The sequence below is a fragment of the Strix uralensis genome, chromosome 7, assembly GCF_047716275.1.
Source record: "Strix uralensis isolate ZFMK-TIS-50842 chromosome 7, bStrUra1, whole genome shotgun sequence".
In the NCBI taxonomy this organism is placed as follows: domain Eukaryota; kingdom Metazoa; phylum Chordata; class Aves; order Strigiformes; family Strigidae; genus Strix; species Strix uralensis.
Window position 1 is genome coordinate 4,220,027 of NC_133978.1, and position 21,128 is coordinate 4,241,154.

General features: G+C 40.4%; 1 protein-coding gene across 2 annotated transcripts; it reads left to right on the forward strand.

Moving 5' to 3' along the window:
• The first annotated feature begins 695 nt into the window (after window positions 1-695).
• On the forward strand, window positions 696-21,013 carry UBE2D1 (ubiquitin conjugating enzyme E2 D1). Of its 2 annotated transcripts, none has more exons than XM_074874167.1 (7): window positions 696-826; window positions 9,202-9,265; window positions 9,360-9,391; window positions 12,147-12,224; window positions 12,471-12,576; window positions 14,804-14,897; window positions 18,244-19,135. In XM_074874167.1, exons 1-7 carry the CDS (start codon window positions 803-805, stop codon window positions 18,287-18,289), a joined length of 444 nt encoding a protein of 147 aa, XP_074730268.1. In that variant the 5' UTR covers window positions 696-802; the 3' UTR covers window positions 18,290-19,135. The 2 variants fall into 2 exon arrangements, with proteins under 2 accessions (XP_074730268.1, XP_074730269.1); XM_074874168.1 differs by lacking the exon at window positions 696-826 and adding an exon at window positions 11,568-11,685 and having other exon boundaries at window positions 18,244-21,013.
• Window positions 21,014-21,128: the final 115 nt, after the last annotated feature.

The window sequence follows — 21,128 nt, forward strand, 5'->3', positions numbered from 1 at the left end:
CTGAGTGTCCAGAGGAGACACCGGCTTGGCGTGGCCGCGCGTTCTCCTCTGCCGGCAGCGTCGCTGGGTGCCTTCGCTTACCAGGGCTCTGCAAACCGCCCAGAACACGCTGTCGTATGAGCCAAACTAAAGAGCGATACCCTGAGCGACAGCTGCCTTAAACCTCACTAACTCAGGTGTTGATGTGAGAATTGCTCGTCTTCAAAAAAAGTAGCATCAGAGTCTTGTACCTCATTAAGGACTTGCTAGTCTGGACCTACTTAACAGCTTTTTCAGCCAGCACACCTCTCCTGCTCCTTTCAGGCAGCACCGTGAGCGTGACATCTGGCTTTCGCTGACACAGCATGCCTGCAAAGGACGTGACCTTCAAACACCTTTTATTCTCTGAGCACAAACAGCTTCACGGCGCTTTAGCTTCCCCGTCATCCACAGTAATCCCGAGCGGGATGAGGACAAGATCGAAACAAAGCCCGCTCGCAAAACGCAGGCAATTTTAAACCCCGCTTAAAAAGAAAGAAAATATTCCCCTTCCGCAGCCGTGCCGCGGCCCTGAGGCGGGGCGCGCACCGCCGGCCGCCAGGAGGCAGCAGCGCCGCCGCCGCGCTCCCCGCGGGCTGCGCTTGGCGGGGCTGCGCAGGCGCAGGCGGACACAAAGGGCCCGGCGAGCGCGCGCCCGCCCCGCGCCGCCCCGCCCCGCGCCCTTTTCCCCGCCGCCCGCCGCCGTGGCGCGCGCGGATGCCGTTACCCGCCCGCTCCGCCCTCCCCCGGCCGCGCTCCCCGCCGCCGCCCGCCCTGCGCTCCCATGGCGCTGAAGCGGATACAGAAAGTGAGTGGGGTCGGGAAGGGGGCGGGAGGGGCCCGTCCGCCCCGCCGCTGCCCGGTGGTGGTGGGCCGGGCCGCGGCTCAACGGCAGCCGTTCTCCCGCGTTGTCTCCGCCCGCGATCCGTCCTTTTCCCCCTCCGTCACCCGGATCGTGCCCCTATTGCTCTCCTCCGGTTGCCAGAGCCGGTCCCGTGTCCCGCAGGGTCGCCTCAGGGGGCGGAGGGGCCCAGCGCGGGGTGGGGCGGGGCTGTCCTGGTGGGAGCGGGCGTGAGGGGGGGACAAAGTGGCCCTTGGGGGTCTCGCTGCAGCGGCTGGGCTGTTCACCTTCGTGAGGGCCCCCACCCCGGGTCACTTGTAACCTGCCGTTAATAACGCGTCTGAGATGTTTCCCGAAGCACTGGGTGAAAGGCGGAATGGTGTCAAGGGGTTATCTTTAGTAAAGGTGTAAGATCTCTGTCGCCAAAACGTTGCCCTTCTGTTGTGCACAGCTTGGTTAGCTCTGTGCACAAGTTGTTTTCCACATTAGGAAGTGCTGTCAGCCCAGTACTTGATATGACCTTTGAATGTATCCCAGTTTGTAGAGGTTTTAGATAATATTTGTAAACGGCCAAGTTCTAAGTGAGGAGTAAATTTCTGGAGTCCTGTTGTTTGGCAAGACCTTACTGGTCGTTGTACCGAACAGACAAAAAAAGCATTACGGCTGGTAAACATAGAAGTTGAGTTAATGGTAGTGCATTGGCCGTGTTACAGAATACGTGGTATTTTGTTGCTGTTGACACACCATGTTTAGTTGGTGTTTGTGCTGTCCTGGTTCTGTGACTGCACTTGTAATTTCTTGTTCTGGATTCCCTTTTGCTGTTGGGAAATGTTGGTATTACAGACACAGGATTCTGTAATGACCAGTTAATGACCCTGCAGCGAGTAGATTTGGGATACCCTACAATAGATAGAAAGTTATTTGGATGGATTTCTGCCAGAAGTCAGTTGTCATGTCTCATGCTATAAATCTTGTTATGCCTTTGCAGGTAGTGCGATTAAGGGAGATTTTTGTTACTTCATACCACATATCTGTTGTGAAAGTTGCATTTGAACACTATATCAAATATGAACTACAGTGATTTTCTCTAGCAATAACTCTGGTATGCTTCTACATGTTTTAGGAATGCTGTGTCTTTTCTTGCCTTTTTAGTTTCCCACCTTTTCCTGAAGGCGTTGTTCTGAGGGTTGTTCTGAATACCTCTTCTTTCCTCTTCTTGTTCAGTTTCATTCTGCTAAGGTGCACAGACAAAGTGGAAAATATGGTAGTCTTTTAGTATTTTTGAGATGGAGTGGTAGTTTGGGGCCTTCCAAATGAGGTCCTGGTAGAATAGGATTGTTCTCTTTATTTTTCTCTTATCACATTCCCTGCGTAACTTTTCTTTTTGCTTTAGAGATTTCCATACGTATCGGAAACCCACAGTTCTCTTTAGTGTGGCATTTAAAAACTTTGTGTTCAACAGATGTGAAATTATGGGTAGACTATTTATGAAAGAGTATCTTTCATCCTGCTAGCCTTATTAGATTCTGGTTTTACTTTATGAAAATGAAGAAATGCTTACCAGGATGCTGACTTCAAGGTGGTATAAGATTTCCCGATTATGCAATAACTTATATCTGAAATGTGAAGAGATATCGGTGAAGGACCTGCCAGAAGAGTTGAGATTAGATTCAGAACTAGTTACCTTTTGCTTCTAGTTTGCTGCAGAAATGACTATTACTGTCTTCCTTTTTTCCATTAACTACCCTCATCACTCTCTGTTGCCTTTCCAGGGCAAGAAAAAGTACTGCTAGAGGGATTTGGCCAGCAGCCTGCCTCAAGAGCACAAGAGGGAAGTGGCAAGGAAATAGAATTGTTTCAAATGGAAAGTTAAAATGAAGGGGAGAAGCTGGAAAAGGCAAACTATCTGGGTGTCTGTAATATGTAGAGTTTTCCTGAAAATGAAGAAACTGGAAGTTTAAGGCTAGATGTAATGTATTTGTATGATGGTGTATTTATCCCCTCTAACTTCCTGATGTTTCAGACTGGCTTATAAAGGTTGTATGTAGCAGTGTTGTATCTCAAGGGTAGGGAGGGGTAAGATCTGGAGTAGAGGAAATGCTGTAAGGGCTTCATAGTTTCACAACATGCCTAGAAGAACTCTTTGGAGAACAAAGCGCTGTCAGAAAACACAATGGTATTATTTGGGAGCTTGTCAGTCTAGACGTACTGTCTGAAGTTAAGCTTGGGTGGTTTTAGGGTGGTTCAGAATTGTACTTGAACACAGCTAAGGGAACTTTGTGGCAAGCTTGAGTGTGTGTTCACAATAATTTTGATAATTTGTGTGTTCAGGATGATAGGACCTACAGAGGAAGCAAAGCTGTAGTACGTGGAAGTGGTAGTAAGTATATTTTTGTCTCATACTGGTTGGGATTCCAATTTCTAAATAGTATTGCCATGTCATCTGTGTTGTTGCATCCCGTGTTCTGTTGATCACCCTTGAGGGACTCCTCCAAGGAGGGCAACCTGTGGACTTCAAGACTAGGCACTAGAAATGGAAAGATGTATTGCGCTTGGGAGCTTTCTTAAAAAATGAGCAGCTGAATAACCAATGAGCAAGGTAGTTGCTGCCCATGGAAGCATGCTCAGCTTAGTGCTGCGGGTGGAAGAGCAGTGAGGATGGGAGCCCTGCTGCGCAAACACAGCTGTCAGCACCGCCTCCACGACAAATTCATCTCGGAGTTGCTCAGAGAATCTCAGATGGACGCAGGTTTCTTATTCATCTTAAGCTGAGGAGCCTGTGTTAGTTTACCTTGTCAGTGCTTTGCTTTGCTATTGCGTGAAAGGGTCTATGTTTCTACGCTGTCAAAAACTTCAGGCTGCGCTCTGTGCTTGATGTAGAAGTAGTTCCTTGGGGCGGCAGTCACTTCTCTGTAGTCTGTGACGCACCAGTGAAAGAATAACATGTGGTTTTGTGGGCATTGTAAATTCAAGATGTTGCAAATTACGAAAACAAAACCAATAGTGAGGGTTTTAGTTGGGAAGTGATATTGTGCAAAGAAGCCTTTATTGTTACCACCTCTGGAAATTGAGACACCGTGGCTTTTGTGCAAGGTAGAAAATAATTGAGGCTCTCAGGTTATGCAAGTTAGTCCGTAGGTCAGTTCTGCCCATCCGTCCTATGCAGAGCCATTTTTCTGAGATTCCTGTTCTGAATTCTTTGTTTACATAGCTAATTGTGAGTTTGCTGTCCTGTCAGTTCAGTATTGCAGTTGAGGAGATTGATTTCATTATAAATTCAGTACTTGTGGTTGCTCCTCTAGTGTTAATGAGGGGTTGATGTTGTGCTTGTTAATGGCTCAGGCTGTTTTGAAATATGTACAAAACCTGTGTTTACTTTTGTTATAGGCACAAAAAAATAGGACTTAGAAGAGATTTTGAAACCAGTTAGAAGAGACATTTGAAGACTGATTTAAAAATAGCTGCTGTTTTTTATCTTGTTGGTGCATAGTGCTTGATTGTTTTTCTCCTACAACTCAGTAAAATAGAAGCATTCAAACATTTAGATATGTCAATGAACTATATGCCTGTTTGTTTCAGTATGTGTTTCATATATGAGTAGACTAACAGGACAGACAGACTTGAATATTTATGTTGAAAATAACTTTTGTCACTGTAAATTGACTCAAGTAAATAAAATTCTACCAATATTTGTGGTTTAGATTTTGACTTAAACTGTTGAGTCACATGCTGTCTTTAGATGGTAATAAACATACCGAGGAAACTTCTTTTTTGGATCCGTAACATAAAATGTTTTAATTTGCTTTCAGAGCATCAGCTGTGATATCACAGCAATATTTTTTTGCATTAAAACTGTATAAAAATAGAACATATACTTTCTTACTAAGACTTACCTTTATACTGAGAAACATGATAACTATTTGCTTTCCATTTACCGAATTTATGAAGAACAGAGAGAATCCTTTAACTAGTCTTAAGTATAATCACTGGGGTTTTTTTGACAGATGGTTCCAAACAGCATTAATATAATAGCAGCAGGGTATGCGTGGAGTTGGTAGGAAGTGAGTCTGTGGTCTACAGTGCATTTTGTGCAAGAAATGAGGAACATAGCTGGCAAATACAAAAACCTACATTTTAAATAACGGTGTGGAAAAGGGCTCTGTGGTTTTGTGTCGCTCAGAGAATTAAAATAGCTTTTAGTGATGCTGCCTGCAGTTTATTTTGGTCTTCTGATAGTCTGCAGTCTTTTTTTTCTAACTTTTTTTTTAATTGAAAAAAAAAATGAGACATTTTTAGATCTTTTTCTTGTTATACTCAAGCTCATAGCCACTGAGTGTCCATGAGTCCACTGAGAATATTTATCTCCTTGTTATCAAAGCATCCTTTACAATCTTGTTCCAGTAGCTTTTTAGGAGAGAAGCCTGACTGCTAATAAAGCATGTAAGTGTTAAACTGACCTTCCAGTCTTCACCAACTTTATGAAATACATCCTGTGTTATACTTTGGCAATGTCTGCACATTCAGAAATATTTCCAGCATTTATAGGTTACCGTAGGGTGTGTTTTACATCTGTTAAACTAGATTTTTAAATTTTTGCCTTACGCTGCCCACAGAGCTATTCTGTGGTGTGTGTGGTGCAATGAAAGGTGATAATTTGGAGGCTTTGCTGTGTCCATCTCCAGTAATTGTCATTTGGCATCTGTAGCATTATGCTAATACTCCTTTATTAGCTACTCCCGGTCACGGATCCCACTTGCTTTTGTGCTCTGCTGCTGTTCTGTGATTACAAACAGGAGAAATAGTTTGCTGTAGCACCCATCCATTGCAACCAGAGAGGCATAGAATTAACAGTATTCTGCTCTACTCTGTAATATTTTCTGTGTTTGAGAGGATTAGAAGATTTATTCCTACCACTGTCCTCAGCTTAGCTGTTTTCTCTGTACAGGTTGATCCTGGCTGTACTGGGATACTGTGGCACGTGTTGGAGCTCTTGAGAGGTGCTTTGATGCTGTGCCATTTACCAGGGTTTGAAATAACTGATACTTCTGTTTGTGTCTCTTACAGACAAAATTTTGGGTTTATGTATTCTCATAAAAGATGTTGCACCAGTGTACAATGTCATTTGTAGTGTTGACTTTCTCTTCTGAAACTGCATCCCACTGCTTTGAGTTATCCTGCCTGTTAGCCTACATATGCCGAAGTCTTGCACCAACATTTTCTATACCAGTGACTAAAAATATTGGTATAGACGAGGCCTGAAGTAACCAGACCTGCATCATGCAGCTACACGGTGATAATCCATAAAACATGGACAAAGCTGCTGGAACCAATTAACTTAAAATTGCAGGGAAATCTTTCATGTTGACTGTGTAATGCTTCACATGCAGTTCTCTTGCACTTCGTGATGAGGTTTCAACACATAGGGCTTTGTAACTCTTAAGCCTTGTCCCTTGACAAAGTAAGATTTTGGCTTTCTTGTGAAGAGCGTCTTTGCTGGTTCGCACAGAAAATTCTTGTATTCAGCTTCTCGTTCTTTTGTGAGTATGGAAAGTCATGAGGTAGGTTTTTTTTTACAGCTACTTACTCTGGAGAATCATCGCAACTGTTGTGCTGTGTTTGGCTCCGGACGCTGGCAAGTCATTCTGACTCAGGGGCATTCTGACTGTCTTGTACCATTTTGAAAGATGTAGAAAAGCTTAAAGTCTAAATCTTACAGCTCTGCAGATAATTTTGCTTTGAATATGAAGCTGAAACAGCATAATTAACACTGTAAAGCTGAATAGTTCTTTGTTTTTATCACAACTTAATCTGAGCTTCTGTGTGTAAAGGCTCAAACTGTTAACTGCCAATTTCAATTTACAAAGTTTGATCATTTTACCATTTGTATTTTTAAACCACATGAGCTTCAGTATATTATTTTTATGATTGGAAAATACGGCCTGAATTTGCTCTGTTATGATTTTGAAGTTTGGTCTGGCTTTGTTTCCTAGCTGCAGAAGCTATCTGAATGTGTCCATGAATGTTGCTCTCATTTAGTGAAGTTGGTTGAAGAGAGCCTTTTTTTCATCGCTATCAGGGAAATATTAATAACAGGAGTTGATAGTTCTGGGTCTCATTAAGGTATGAATAAAAAGATGGGGTTTTTTTTATCATGGACAAATTTCAGTTCCTTTAGCCTGAACAAATTGAAAGTCTCTGCCCCAGGAGCCTTCCCTGGATCCTGCCAATTCTGAAGTACGTGTGTACATATGAAAGAAAACCATTTTGTGTGGGTTTGGGGTGTGTAAAAATCTTAAGCACCTAGCAAATGAGTGCGCTCTTACAGACTTGTGACTCCAAAATTAAGTGCTTGCCTAGCAGTTTGCATATGCATAAGGGAATGTTTGCATATATATTAGAGACTTCCTGAAGAGTTTAGCTACATATTTTTCCTGTCGTTGCCCTTAACTTAGTAGTCAGCAATGACTGCTATAAAATGCCTGATTTTTAGGCTTTGAGTTCTCTGTTTTGGCTAACACTTTTTTATAACTGGCTTTTTTTTTTTTTTTTAATGTGTGTAAAAGACAGTCTTCTCTTGTTGGGTTACATCTTGAGTTGCAAATTAGAGTAGACAGTGGCTGTAACAACTCTGCTGCTGATAATGCTTGTTACAACTCTCGTGACTCCTGGAAACTTGAAACTTGTTGACTCCCTGTGTGTACTGGCAATGACTTGGCTTTGCATAGATTACTGGTTTTCTGTATCATGCCTTTAGTGAAATCTGAAACCTCCGATTAAAAAGGGAACTGCGCTTTTAAAGGGTTTTGCTATTGCCTTTATTAGTCAAAGTCTAGCCTGGAGTGTTGTTTTTGGACCAGCATACAATTTCACCAACAGAGTAAAGTTAAGGGCAGACAAGTAACACTAGTTGGCAACCTGAGCTATTTCAGTATATGAAAGAACTGTCTCTTTTGTTTTAAATCACAAAGATTGTGAGGAGTGACTTCAGAACAAGTAGTAATATTACTAGCCTATTAAGTGTCTGAAAATATGTTGCAGTGCCTTTCTTTGAATTCACAGTCAAGAGTGGACCTCTAAGAAGTGTGCCTGAATTTAGGTGCGAGGTCCATGGTAAATTGGGTCCCTTGAAGAGGGTAGTGTGTGAGTTGAAATGTTTACTGGGTGTCATAAATGGATAAATATATCACAGCAGTTGAGAAGTGCTGAGTTTTAACCCTTCAAGTTGTAAGTAAGGTCTGATCACACTACATGCACAAATTCTACACTTGCATTAAACTTAGTTCCGATTTAAACCTTGATTTTGGAAGTAGCTGTCTTGACTAATGATTTTTGAGTAAACGTGTTTAAGCTAAACTCAAGGAGTTATTTGCAGACCTGCTTATGTCTATTCTTGACTTAAATGTGGTTTTGAGTAATTACTTGAGTGACTTATGAACAGTGGTGTAGCACACATCTTTTACCTTATTTCAGCGGAGGTATTTACACATAACCATTGAAAAAGTTGTTTGTTGTTAGTGTGGTAAAATTTCAGACACCAGTTGTAAGTTGAATTAAACAAGGGAAATGAACCAACATTAATGCCTGGCTTGTTTTGCATTTGATATAGTGATGATATATCAGATGAAAAGCTGAGCTGGTTTGGTGTAATTAAGTAATAATTTTAAAATATTTGGGACTGTGTGGACTTCTGTAAGAGAAACCAATCAGCTGACCTACAAAAGTTTCTTGGAATGCTTGTCTTAAATTCCAGCTTTCTTAGGAGTTTTTTAGTAGTAATTTTGAGAAAAAGCATGCAGGGAATTAAATCAAGGTATGTTACATAAGGTGTAGAACTAATATTTTTCCTTTATTTTTCTAGTTTACTTAGGAACATTTATGTTATGTTCACATATCATCTCTGGGCAGACTGTGAGCGTTTTATGACCTGATTTAACTCAGCTAGTGTACATAGATTAGGCCAATACAAGAAACTTCTGTAAAGTCAAAAGCTAAGGAGTACATAAATTTCTAAATTAAGCGGTGACTGTACAGATAAATCAAGGAACCCTTCATTTTCTTTTTTTTTTCCTGTGTCTACTGCAGTATATCCAACTCATTGTGGACTTGGCTATAACTCTTAAAACTGTCAGATACTAATTTATAGCATAGTGTTGTCTTTAGTTGCAGACCTATCTGGCACAAAAACCCTTTTGGTATCAGTGGGCATTTCAGGTGTTGATTTCTTTAAAAATTATTAAAATGGTCTATTTCATAAAATGTTTGTGTTTGCACTTTTGAAGTGATGCTGCTGAGTGGTGTGTATTTTCATGTAGATGCCTTTCAAATATTTGTGTTTCTTACAGGAGCTAAGTGATCTGCAGCGAGACCCCCCGGCCCACTGTTCTGCCGGACCTGTTGGAGATGACTGTAAGCTCTTCATAGTACATTGTCACAGTGACCTTTTTTTTGGTTATGAAAAAACTTGGAAAATCTCTAATCATTTTATCTTTCTGACTTTCAGTGTTTCACTGGCAAGCAACAATTATGGGACCTGTAAGTATATAATTCACACCCCTTAGAAAGTAGACCTTGTTTCTTTTTTTGTTACAGAAGGATTCATTTGGGCTTCTGCAAACATGGCAGTCAAATTCAGCTGTGCTGCATATAAAGATTTAGGGTGGTATTATTGTTCTTAGTAGTCTGGTACTAGTTTCTTTCTGTAACTGTTCCAAAATCCATCCTCTTCATGAAGTTAGGGGTGCTTAATCAGTCAACTGCAGTGTTTGAATTGGTGATGTGGGCTGCAAAGTGAAAAGCTTGCTTTTCAAAGATGATCAATTCTGAAAGATTCATCCGTCTGAAAGGAGGAAGAGTGGGTGTAACCCAATGTTAAAGCTGGTAACTGTAAACAAGAGTGGTGTTGCACAGAGTGATTTTGGAGCTTTTAGAGCTTATTTGATGGCCGTGGTGTGGCTCTGTCAAAAACAGGGCTTTTGTAAACTGTAGACCAGTAGTTGTGGGTTTCTGTGTGAGAAAGGCCTGCTTTCCTTGGGTGGAGGGAGTTCTCTAAAGGCCCCATTCATGACTCCTGTCAAGGAAATGACATAAGAAAGGACAATAAAGCTTAAGAAAATAAAGTTTTTAAGGGAAACTGAAAAGGGTTTTAGCAAAAAGAATAAGGAACAACATGACCTGAAGGAAGAGGTGTTTATTAATATCATGGTAAGGAGTTGGTATTCCTGGTGTTTTCCTTTGGGACTTACTAATTTGGAAAGAAGAGTCTCTGGTTCAGATGGTGAGCTGAATCACTGTGTGAGTTGAAATTTTGGGACAAAACTTAACCCATTAAGATGCAGTGTCACATGGTGGAGAAAAGTGGAACTGTCTGCTTTGAGACTATTTCTGCATTTTCAGCACAGCTGCTCTGAAGCCGGGAAAGATCAGTTACTAATTTGCCAGTGGTATGCTGGAGTCTGTTCAACTTGTCAGTGGCCCAGCAGCAACTGAAGTGATTGTGGCAAGTTTTTCTGTGGGATACTAATGCTTTTGCCATTTTTCTTTAACTGTGTTCTTTCACATACATGTCATTCTGACCCTTGCCCTTCTGCGCTGCTTAAAGGTGAATGGCAAAACAGCAATTAAGTTAAGAGTTAACAAAAGCTTATGTGCCGGTTGCCATCAAAAACGTCTCTGTCCTGAATGACTCTGATAACCTGAGTAAGGCAAATACTAGCACGTAAACCCTGACTTAAATTTCATTTTTTCTTCCAGCTTGCAATTCACCTTTCATATTCTGTAGTGGAAAATACTCTTTTCTTTGCTTCAGGTTCCTCAAATTTCTCTTGTTAAGAATGAGCATCTCTTGTCAACCTTACTCAGCCATATCTGCTGAGATACAAGAAAAGAACGCTGTCAGGATATTAATTCTTGATAACATAAGGAAATAGTCACGCACATCCTGTATGCTTCCTGATGGCCTGAGGGAAGCATAGGACTAAAGCTTACCTTCAGAGTTCACTTCCTAAGTGTGGAATTAGGGTAACCTCTTCTCCCGTCTGTGGGCATCATCAAGTCATTTTATATAGCTTACTCGCAAAACATAGCAGGACTTCACTGTGCCTTCTCTCTGACGCTGAACTTGTCTCATCTTCAGCTTATTTGAACGTTGACAAATCCATTTAGTATGCATGCAAGCAGGCCTTTCAAATGTAATTGTAAGTACAGCGGCAGTCTCTTCTGATGTTACCTAATGCTGACTTCTTAGCAATACTATATATAACCTGCCTTACACTGCAACACGGTCTGCATTTTGAGTGTGTAAGATGTCATGTCTTAGTGGACCATTTGTGACTTTACCTTTTATTCATCTCTAAAACTATGATCATTGCTCATGTCCAAGGTAAACATTTTATTTAAAAAACAGTCTGCCTTTGCTTCCATAAGAAAACCCAAAAACTTCAATCTTCTGCAACTTTGCTGAGATTGAGTTCCTGTGTTGCTGTTTTAAACTTACCAAGTAATGAGAGAGGTTTTCTTCCTCCCTTAACCAGAAATGGCAGCACTGCTTTCTATCATTTAGCACTGAGGCTTTTCCCCTCACTTTTCTAGTTAATGAAAGTAAAACATTTCCACAACAGATGACTGCAACAAAGTTATTTCTATCTATTAACTGTGTGCAACCTGGACGTAAACCTGTGCACATGTTCTCTAACAAAATGCATGTTCACAGATTTGTACAGGTCACAAAGATGTTGTGTGTTTTAAAACTCCCTGATGTCATCATGATCAACTGAATTATGTTGGAAAATCCTACTCTTTGCATCTGCAAAGAGAAACCACTTCTTAAGGTAAGTATATTTGTAGCTTAAGGATGGAGGAGGATCAGAGCAGCTGTGGCATTGCACGGAGACAGGATTTGGAACATCTGCTCTGGGTTTTGTATTCCCCTTGGTGCGGTGGAGCTGGATGGATCAGCAGTTTCGTAGCTCCACCAGTCAGGCGCTGCTCCCTCCCTTTCTCTCCCCAAGACGGGCAGCACTCAGTAGCCATGTTGCGCTCCTGCAGTAGTAGCCGTGGTTGGCTCTACTGTAGCTCTGCAGGCCAGTGGCAGGGTTCAGTTCCCTCTGTGCCTTCCCAGTACACAGCCCATAGTGGGTTGTGTGTGGCCCATAGCGTGGGCTGTGTACTGGGGGAAAAATGGATTTTCTAAGATACTCACAGCTGTGGGAGGTTATCTGTGTTCAGAAAGGAAGCTACAAAATAACTGAAATATCTTAATGTGTTTTGTCTGTTTTGTTTTTTTCCCCAGCCTGATAGTGCTTATCAAGGGGGAGTATTTTTTCTGACAGTACACTTTCCAACAGACTATCCTTTCAAACCACCAAAGGTAAGTCCTTTCTCTCAAAACGTAAGCAATTTTTTTGGTCAGAGTTTTGTTTCTGTGTCTGAGTTCTCTGAGGCTTAATTTCAGAGTTACAACCAGAAAGGCCAGCAATAGTGGATGAACAGATAAGACTGTACAGTAAATTGCACTGACAGATCTAGTATGACTGGAACTGAAGGGACAGTGTTAAGGATTCCAAATGTAATAAATATAATTTGATGTTACTTGTTTTTGGGTTTTTTATTCCAGATTGCTTTTACAACAAAAATATACCACCCAAACATAAACAGTAATGGGAGTATTTGTCTTGATATCCTGAGATCACAGTGGTCACCAGCTCTGACTGTATCTAAAGGTAAACTCACAGATTTGCTCATGTATTTATGAAATCACATACACTGCCATGGCACTTCTTTGTGTGTTACTGCATTGTCTAAGGGTGGCAGTGGAAACTCATTTATCCTGCATGTTACAGAAGTGGCAGATTCCACTGGAATTCTTGTTAAGATCCAAGATCTTGCACAGTTTATTTGGAGTGTCACATTACATAAAATATTCTGTGCATGGCAAAGAAATGTTCTAAAACAAGTTAGGTAAGACAAAAAATGTCCAATTAGCCTGAAATGTAACTTCTGTATTATAGCTGGATGTGCAGGCAGAACTGAGGAGAAACTGGTTAATTAAATTAATTTGGGTGTAAATGGAAAACCCTGATACTGATGTGTGTGGGCTTACCTGATTGCTTATTGATGGCTCTTTGGGTTGCCTGAGCATCCTTGTGTGGGCTAAGGTCTTAATTACACTTTATTTAAAATGAGATAAATTGCTCTGGTTTGCATTCCTCTGTAAGATGAATATGTTAAAATGTAGCTGCTTTCAAAGTTCATCAGTAAAAGATTTATTAAAATATTCTAGTCTTGTAGTTAAACTTTCTCAAGTTGAACACTAGATTTTTGGAACATTGAGGCTACAGTTAAGCAGTTCTTTTGTTGTAGGCATTTTGTGTCACTTCAAAAGCTGCTTAAAAAGTGTGGGTGCGATCATTGTTTTTTCTCATCCATCTTCAAAATGCTTAGGCGCACTCTTAGTCATATTACAGAAAGTTCTCATGTGACTCAAAAGGTTAAACACTATCACGTCTTGCTTATGTGCTTGAGAGCTCTCAACCATGTATCTTTTTTTAGAACAGTGTCACTGCATTTGGTGTACGAGCAAGGAAAAAATTGTTAAGTCTTTGTCCAATGGAAATGGCTCTATGCAAGTGCAATTGCTGTACCTCCTTGGAAAAGCAACTTCTGCCCATGTACAACGGCCCTGTGCAGTAATCTCACAAGATAAATAAAATCTAAGTTTAATACTGTTTCCTGAAAGAGTTGCTGAAGACATGAATGTGTGTAGTCGGTATCAACTTTCCACAGAAATTGGTGGTTTTATTGCTGAGCAAAAATTGTCTTGTTTCTAGTTATTTGGAAGGCATTCAGCAAATGAAAATTGTCATCTTTAACCATTGGCATTTACAACTGAAAACTGACCTTCAGCATTTTTCTCTGTCTTGTTGAGCGTTCCTTCAGTTATGAAGTGGAACAGTCTGCTGGTCTTGTGTTCTAATTTGACGTGCTTTTAACGAGCTTGCGCATTATATATTTCATAAACTGGAAATTAGCTCAGTGGCTCATGGAAGTTTCTCCTTTATGGTTCTTTTTTTACTGAATCGGAGGATTACAACATACTGATAGCACCTCTGATTGGTGTGACCAGGTATTCCAAACCAATTTTCTAATATTACAGGTGTATTTGGCACTCAATAAATACGTCAGTATGAAGTAGTTGAAGTCGCTACAGCTGAAAATAGGTGTTAGTCCAGGCTCTTTGGTAACAAGACAAAGCAAGGAAAAAAAAATTCTATTCTATAGCAGATTCTTACTGTAGCATCAAATCTATTTCACTACACACTTAGAATTGTTTAACTGTGTACTTGTGTATATTCATATTAGTTCTGAATATAAAAATAGAAATTTCCTGAAAAGTGTGGACTGAAAATGTTAGAGAAATCGAACAACCTTAGTTAAATATCAGGAAATTAATATGCAGTAAGTGAATACCTGCATATAATGCTGATGAAGTATTTTCCCAAAAAGGAAGTCACACTTCTATCAAATTAAATGAAAGGTTTATATGAAGAATAACTGTTGCATGGCAGTGTAATATTAACAAGATTAATTATCTTAAATAATTGTAGATGGAAGGGCTTAGTTTGATTAAAAATTTATATGTAACTATGTAGTCTGTAGTTTGTTTAATCTTCATAGGTTTAAACATGGGAGAGAGATCATTACAAATGGTACAGGGTCCATGGGCTGCAAGTTACCTAGGCTAGTGTTAGGTGGTGTTTACTTAGGACCTAGAAGAATGACGCTGTATAAACATTTCTGAGCAGCGCTGCTATGCTAAAAGCTTAATACTACTATGCATTCTCCTTCCAATCTCCCTTCCACCACCCTCCTTCAGTGTACTGGAATATATTACAGGATTATAGAAATAAAGCAAACTAACTTGTTTAATCTAGTGTCTCTTTTATTTAGTTTTATTGTCCATATGCTCCTTACTTTGTGATCCTAATCCAGATGACCCTTTAGTACCGGATATTGCACAGATCTACAAGTCAGACAAGGAAAAGTGAGTATAACATATACATAATTGTGTGTACGTGGTACTTGCAGATGGTTATATGCTGCGCACCTTCTATCTTAACTTTTAAAGATACTCTTTTCATAGACTTCTACAGGATGAGATTTTTAAATCTTGACAATATGAATCAGTGGAATGGCAAGCAGAAAACTGTAGGCCTACACCTAAGTTTTTGTACTTAGTTGCATAAAACCATCGCACTTTTGTGTTTCGTCTTTATATTCATTGCATGAAAAATCATTTCCCAAATATGAGTTTTGTTGCTACTGTGATCCTCTGGTTGTAAAATTTATGCCTTTAGTAAGATGTTAGGTATGAACAACAAACGTGTGTTTTTGACACCATTTCATAAATGTGGGATAGACTAGTCAGCTGTTTCCAGTGCTAAGAACCGTTGTCACATTGCAGTTTGTAGCATCTTACAGAGAAAAAAAAAACCTTTTTTACTTTCTGGAACAGCTGTAGAACTTGCAGGAAGTTTCTGATCTTGGGAGGGTAACATGGACAGCACGTAATGGAAGTATTACATGTTTCTGGACCAAACCTGATTTTGATTTGAGAAGTTTTAACTCTAAAAGTACTATACTGACTGGAATGTCTATTCTGGGGTCTTATAGTGGATTTCCCAAAGTTCAGTTTTAAGGCTTGCTGACTTCTTGTTGTACATCACTCCTAAGGAGGGTTTTGAAATGCCATCTTGTAACTACATGTGTGGCTGAACCCGCACAACAGCAGATAACAGGATTTAGGGGTGCTTTGGCATAGTGGCGTTTCGTTCCAGAGCACTAACTCTCTAAAGTGCTCAAAGGAATCACTCAGACTTCCAGTAGTGGCATCTGTGGATACCTAAGCAAAGTGATGTATTGATTTCTTCAGCGTTTGTTGCAGCTGTGGGTAGCAGGAAGCTTGGGGCCTTTATTCCACAGGTTAGACTGCATGATTTCCATGGAGGAAATACTACCTCTGTGAGATTTGTCCATCTTTGCTACTTTCTGCTGATGTATCAGCTACCTGCTTCTCCTGGGCTTATAAACTTTAAAAACCTTATGCACGGGAAAGGTTATAGAGTCAGTGATCCAGGAAGGAAATACTATTTTGCTTACCACTGGGAGATTTTATTGAACTCTGCTGCTACAGGTATTTTGAGCACAATCCAGGATGTAGTCTACAGTCTATCAGCGTGGCCTGAGCTGTCTTCTGTAACAGGATGTTAGCACCTGGGGATTTTCTAGGTGTGTGTGGGATTAAGACAGACTGAAACACAAGATCAGTTTAGGATAGTAATAAGGGGTAGGAGTCTCCAAGGTTTCCAAATGCATCCAGTCCTGATTTGCCAAGAAAGGAATAACCTTCCCCAAAATGAATCTGCCACAAATTTTCTGGTGGCCTCGGCAGTAAATTAGTCACAGCCATGCAGCACAATCATAGACAGCCTAATCACCACTGTTTATCTGCTTTTTCAAGCTGTGGGAAAGGCTGGATTTAGCTTGGGGCAGGCTTTTCATCCTTGGTACTTAAGCTGCTTTTTGGTAACCTTGCTGTTAACAGTTTTAATTGTTAGACTCTTTGCTTCAGATTCTGTGGAATGTGTGTGATATCCAGAAGAATTTTTTACTTTCTGGTTAACTGACTGAGAAATTGTTTGGTGCCTGTTTTTTAGTACTGAGCCATTGAAGACTTCTTGCAATGCATGCTAATGGCCTGTGGTTCATCACATATCACAGGTCCATGAAGATTTGAGTACTGCTTTTAGCTTGAGGACTGGATAGAGAAGGAGTGGTGTAGAGGTTACATGGAAGTCTGTGGTCTAGTATTTCTCTCCCTAGAGTAAGAATTATTAAAATGGCAGTTCGATGTCTGATACAATCAAATCACGTAACCCACTTCTGAAGTGCTTGACCTCGGTAGCTTGTACTGCAAAGCAGGTAGTGTTCAAGTTGAGGATGTTGTGCCTCAGCTTCTCCCCATTTCACAGAATCGTCTAGGTTGGAAAGGACCTTGTAGATCATCCAGTCCAACCATTAACCTAACACTGACAGTTCCCAACTCCACCAGATCCCTCAGCGCTCTGTCGACCCGACTCTTAAACCCCTCCAGGGATGGGGACTCCACCACCTCCCCGGGCAGCCCATTCCGACGTCTAGCAACCCCTTCTGTAAAGAAATGCTTCCTAATATCTAGTCTAAACCTTCCCTGGCGCAACTCTTGTCCTATCGCTTGTTACTTGGTTAAAGAGACTCATCCCCATCTCTCTGCAACCTCCTTTCAGGTAGTTGTAGAGGACAACATTTGTGTCTCAGCTTTTGTCCACCCACTCCCGTAACAGTGATTTCCACTCTTGTGCCTCTTGTTTGTGAGGGAAGCGAACAAAGGATATTTCTCGATCTCCAAAACTTGGAATTTAATCATTGCTAGAGAAAGTGAGAGAACATATAGTCTTGAATAAAGCTTTATCTTCTTGTGCTGATCACCTATTAACTTTTTTTTTAATCTCATCTGGGATTTAGGAAATGAAAGATATGCTTTGTTAGCCCTGAGCATTTATCGATGGGTATTTTAGAATAAGTAAAAATCCAAAGACTTGTATGGTAGCATATTCTTAAGAAAACCAATTAGAACATGAGTTGCTATACTGGTCTTAAGAAACAGATTTAAAAAACTTGTCAGCATTTTCTCTGGAGGACCCAGAAGAAGGTGAATCTAGTCTGAGGAGTGGAATGTAACAAGTGTAAGGACCAGAGGGGAAGTTACAGGCTCCCTAAGGACATTTATCTTTGATCAGCTTCATACCAGAAGGAAAAGACCCAAGACTTAAAATCTAGTCAAAAATGCTTTTCAGAAAATTTGCCTTTCAAGTTCTGAAATGCAGATGGCAGTGCAGAATGGAGAATAAAAAAAAAATAAAATCACTGTGCCTTCTGTCCCCACCCTTTCCAAAACCAGTTAATTATACTGAATTTTATGCAGCTAAAATGTGTGAACTTTGTCAGACTGTTAATAGCATACACATTTAGGAATAATTGACAAAAAATTCCCGTTAAGGTACAAATCAGGGATCCAGCTGTGAAATGCAAATTGAGTATGCACAATGATACGCATTTTAATATAAACCTGTGAGACTGGTTTTGGGTTTGAGTCTGAATAGCTTTGATAGGTAACCTTAGAAACTGAAGATCAGTGGGTATATGTTTCTTGGCTTTTAGACTATTGTAACGTTATTTGAATCAATGCTAAGAGGTGAAAAGCTCAGTAACGTCTGTATTAAGTAAATGTGGTCATTGTCAATGTATCACTAACAGTTCTTCACTGTAATGCCTTCTTTCTGCACGTACAGATACAACAGACATGCAAGAGAATGGACTCAGAAATATGCAATGTAAACTTGTGAAGACTTTTTCATATACCACAGAGTACTGTAAATTCTAGGTTTTTTTCAAAATTAGAAGGAAATGGAGCACAGTTTACTGTTTCAATGTATCATAATGCCCCTTGACTTTTTTTCACCCATCTAAATGTGTTTCTGGAGCAAGGGAGAACAAACTTCCAAAAATAACCTTATGACTGTGATAAGAATATTTATCCTCTTTGTATGCTTTGCAGAAGACATTTATTATGGTTTTTAAGAGTTGGACATCTGCATCTTCAGACTACGAGATCCATAATGCAGTTGTAAAGCAACCAAATTATTTTTGCTGGAAGAAGTAGCTGGTTTTGTGATGAATACTGTATGTGTATCCTTAAAGTACGTTGTCCGTTTCCTAAGTGTGTTCAAGTTTCATTTTGTTAGTTCACTTACATAATTTGTATTTTTTTTTTTACTGTATAGACTAAATATTTTATTTACCATGCAAGTCATTTCATTTTAGACTTACTTGCTTGTGCACAGTATTGACAAGATACAACTGCTAGTAATGAAAATAATTGGAGTATCCCAGCCGTTAGGATATTCTAAAGACTGACTGCAGATTTCTTAAAACCTAAAATGATCTTTGCACTGTAATTCTTTGTATGCTGACTATGGAGAAACACTTGTTTTTGATTCTGTTGCATACTTGACTTAATTTTATTGCAATGTGAACTAATTGCACTGCTATGTAGAAAGAAATGTAACCGTTTTGTTGCTATTCACAACTGATTTTTGACATGTGGGCAACATAACACTGTCACAGACCTTTTACAAATTTAAATGTAGCCTTTTCCATATAAATAAAATGCATTTTTTACTACTTGTCTTGGCTATTATTTTTAAAATCCTGCCTATCCTTAAAGTGCTTGTTCTAACATTAGAGAATCAAAATATTGTGTGCATGTGTCTTGTAGACAGAAGGGAGAACAAAGCCATGCATCACATACTACTTAGAACTGTGTTGCAATTAATTTTTATGCTAGCTTTAGCCTAATTTATTTAGCATGCCATGCCCATTGTTTTATAGAGGATTTGAACTAGTTTAACGACATGTTACATCTCTATTCATTTATGGAGGAAATGCCACCAGTGTTCGAACATCAAACACTTCTGTTAAGGTGGTGTATTTGCAATATCCGAATGTTACAGTAAACTTCTCACACTCGAAGCTAACTTTTCCATGAACTGGCACTTGAGTTGCTTCAGACTATGCATGTGGAAAACCAGTAGTGCTGGAGAGGGGTAATCTTTTCTTATAAAGGAGATGAAAAGCAGAACAACATTGATTTCCTGCTGTACATTCTTCTTGGATATCTGAAAATAAAAATGTGTTACTAATGTTTTTCTCTGTACCTTGCACATGAAAGAGAAGTGACTTGCAGTTGGGTAATTTATCATTGTAAAATACATTTTGAAGATGACAAAAATATTTGGGTGTTTTTACTGTCATGAATGCCAAATTGGAATGTGAGGTGTGGGCGGGAAGCATGCACTGTGGGAGCTTTTATTCCTGCCAGTGGAATATTATCTTCCTGCTTGCTGACTTAGTCCCAAATGGCGCAAGTTGGTCATGTACGGGGAAAATGTCACTTCTGTGCTACAGTTTTATCGATGATGTAATGGTGACTCCTGAAACAAGTTTGATGGAGAGTGGCTTTATTAATCTTATTCCTTGTTCACTTCAGATTGTAAACTGAATAAATGTGGGGTGTTTTGTTATTGAAATGAGTGCTTCATTATACTTGAACTAGGACAATGTAGCTAGGAAGGCAAAGCCATTGTTTATACTTATTGCTAAAATGGTGGTAGAAGACTTTGACCATCAGAATGTGTTCCCAGAGCTTTTATTTTTTCTAGATCGGTAGTAATATGTTTGTACTAGAAGTGATTTAAATGTTTTCAATATCTGTATTGAACCGTGTGAAATTGGAAGTTTGGCTTGCATCTCAGAATACTCGCTTTCTTTTGGTTTACTGATTTGGGTTAGGGATGGTCTGAAGACATTTGTCCTTCAGCTGGTAATTTTTCTGCTGTGTGCCATACATGCAAGAATGACTTTCCATCACAGTGCGAGACCAGCAGGATGATCAAAAGAAAAAAAAAAAAAAAAAGACCAATGACGAGTTCTTCATTCTGCCATATTTAAACACTAAAAAAAATTTGTCTTACGAACTTGCTGTTTTTGAGGCATGAAGCTAAGCGTTGATGATCCTCCTTGCTGTTCAGCCTTTCTGCTTTTGAAATGATACCCGAGTATGCCATTACTTAAAACCTCAGTCTTGCAAAAGAGTGGGTCGGATTTAATCTATGGAGATAAACATCTCCCCTAGTACTCGTTCAGGGTTCACCTGTTAATGTTTTTTACATAAATGCTAGTTTAAGGCAGAAAAAATTCTAGCTCAAACGTTCCTCCATCCTGTGTCGTTTACTATGATGGAAAAAAATTGCATCGTCTCTGCGTCCTGTTTTCCCCCCTGTGCCCTCCTCGGAGCTGCCGTCTCTCGCCCGCGGGCTCTGCCTTTGCCGCAGCCACAGCCAGGCGCTCGCTGTTCGGAGGGAACCCGCGACCCGCTGCCGTCCGCTTCCGGCCACAGCTCGTCCCCTGCTGCTCAATCCGCTTCTGCTCTCTGTATTGGTTTCTGCCTGCACATACTACCCGCGGCCTCGCGTAATAAAGGTGGAAGAACACTCTCGAGAAGCGTCTGTACCTCTCTGAAGGGCTGGGGGAAGGCCGGGGGCTGGGCGGGGGGCGGCGGGGGCCGGGCCGGGCCGCCGCGGGGTCACCTTGGCCCGGGCCTGCCCGGCGGCGAGGG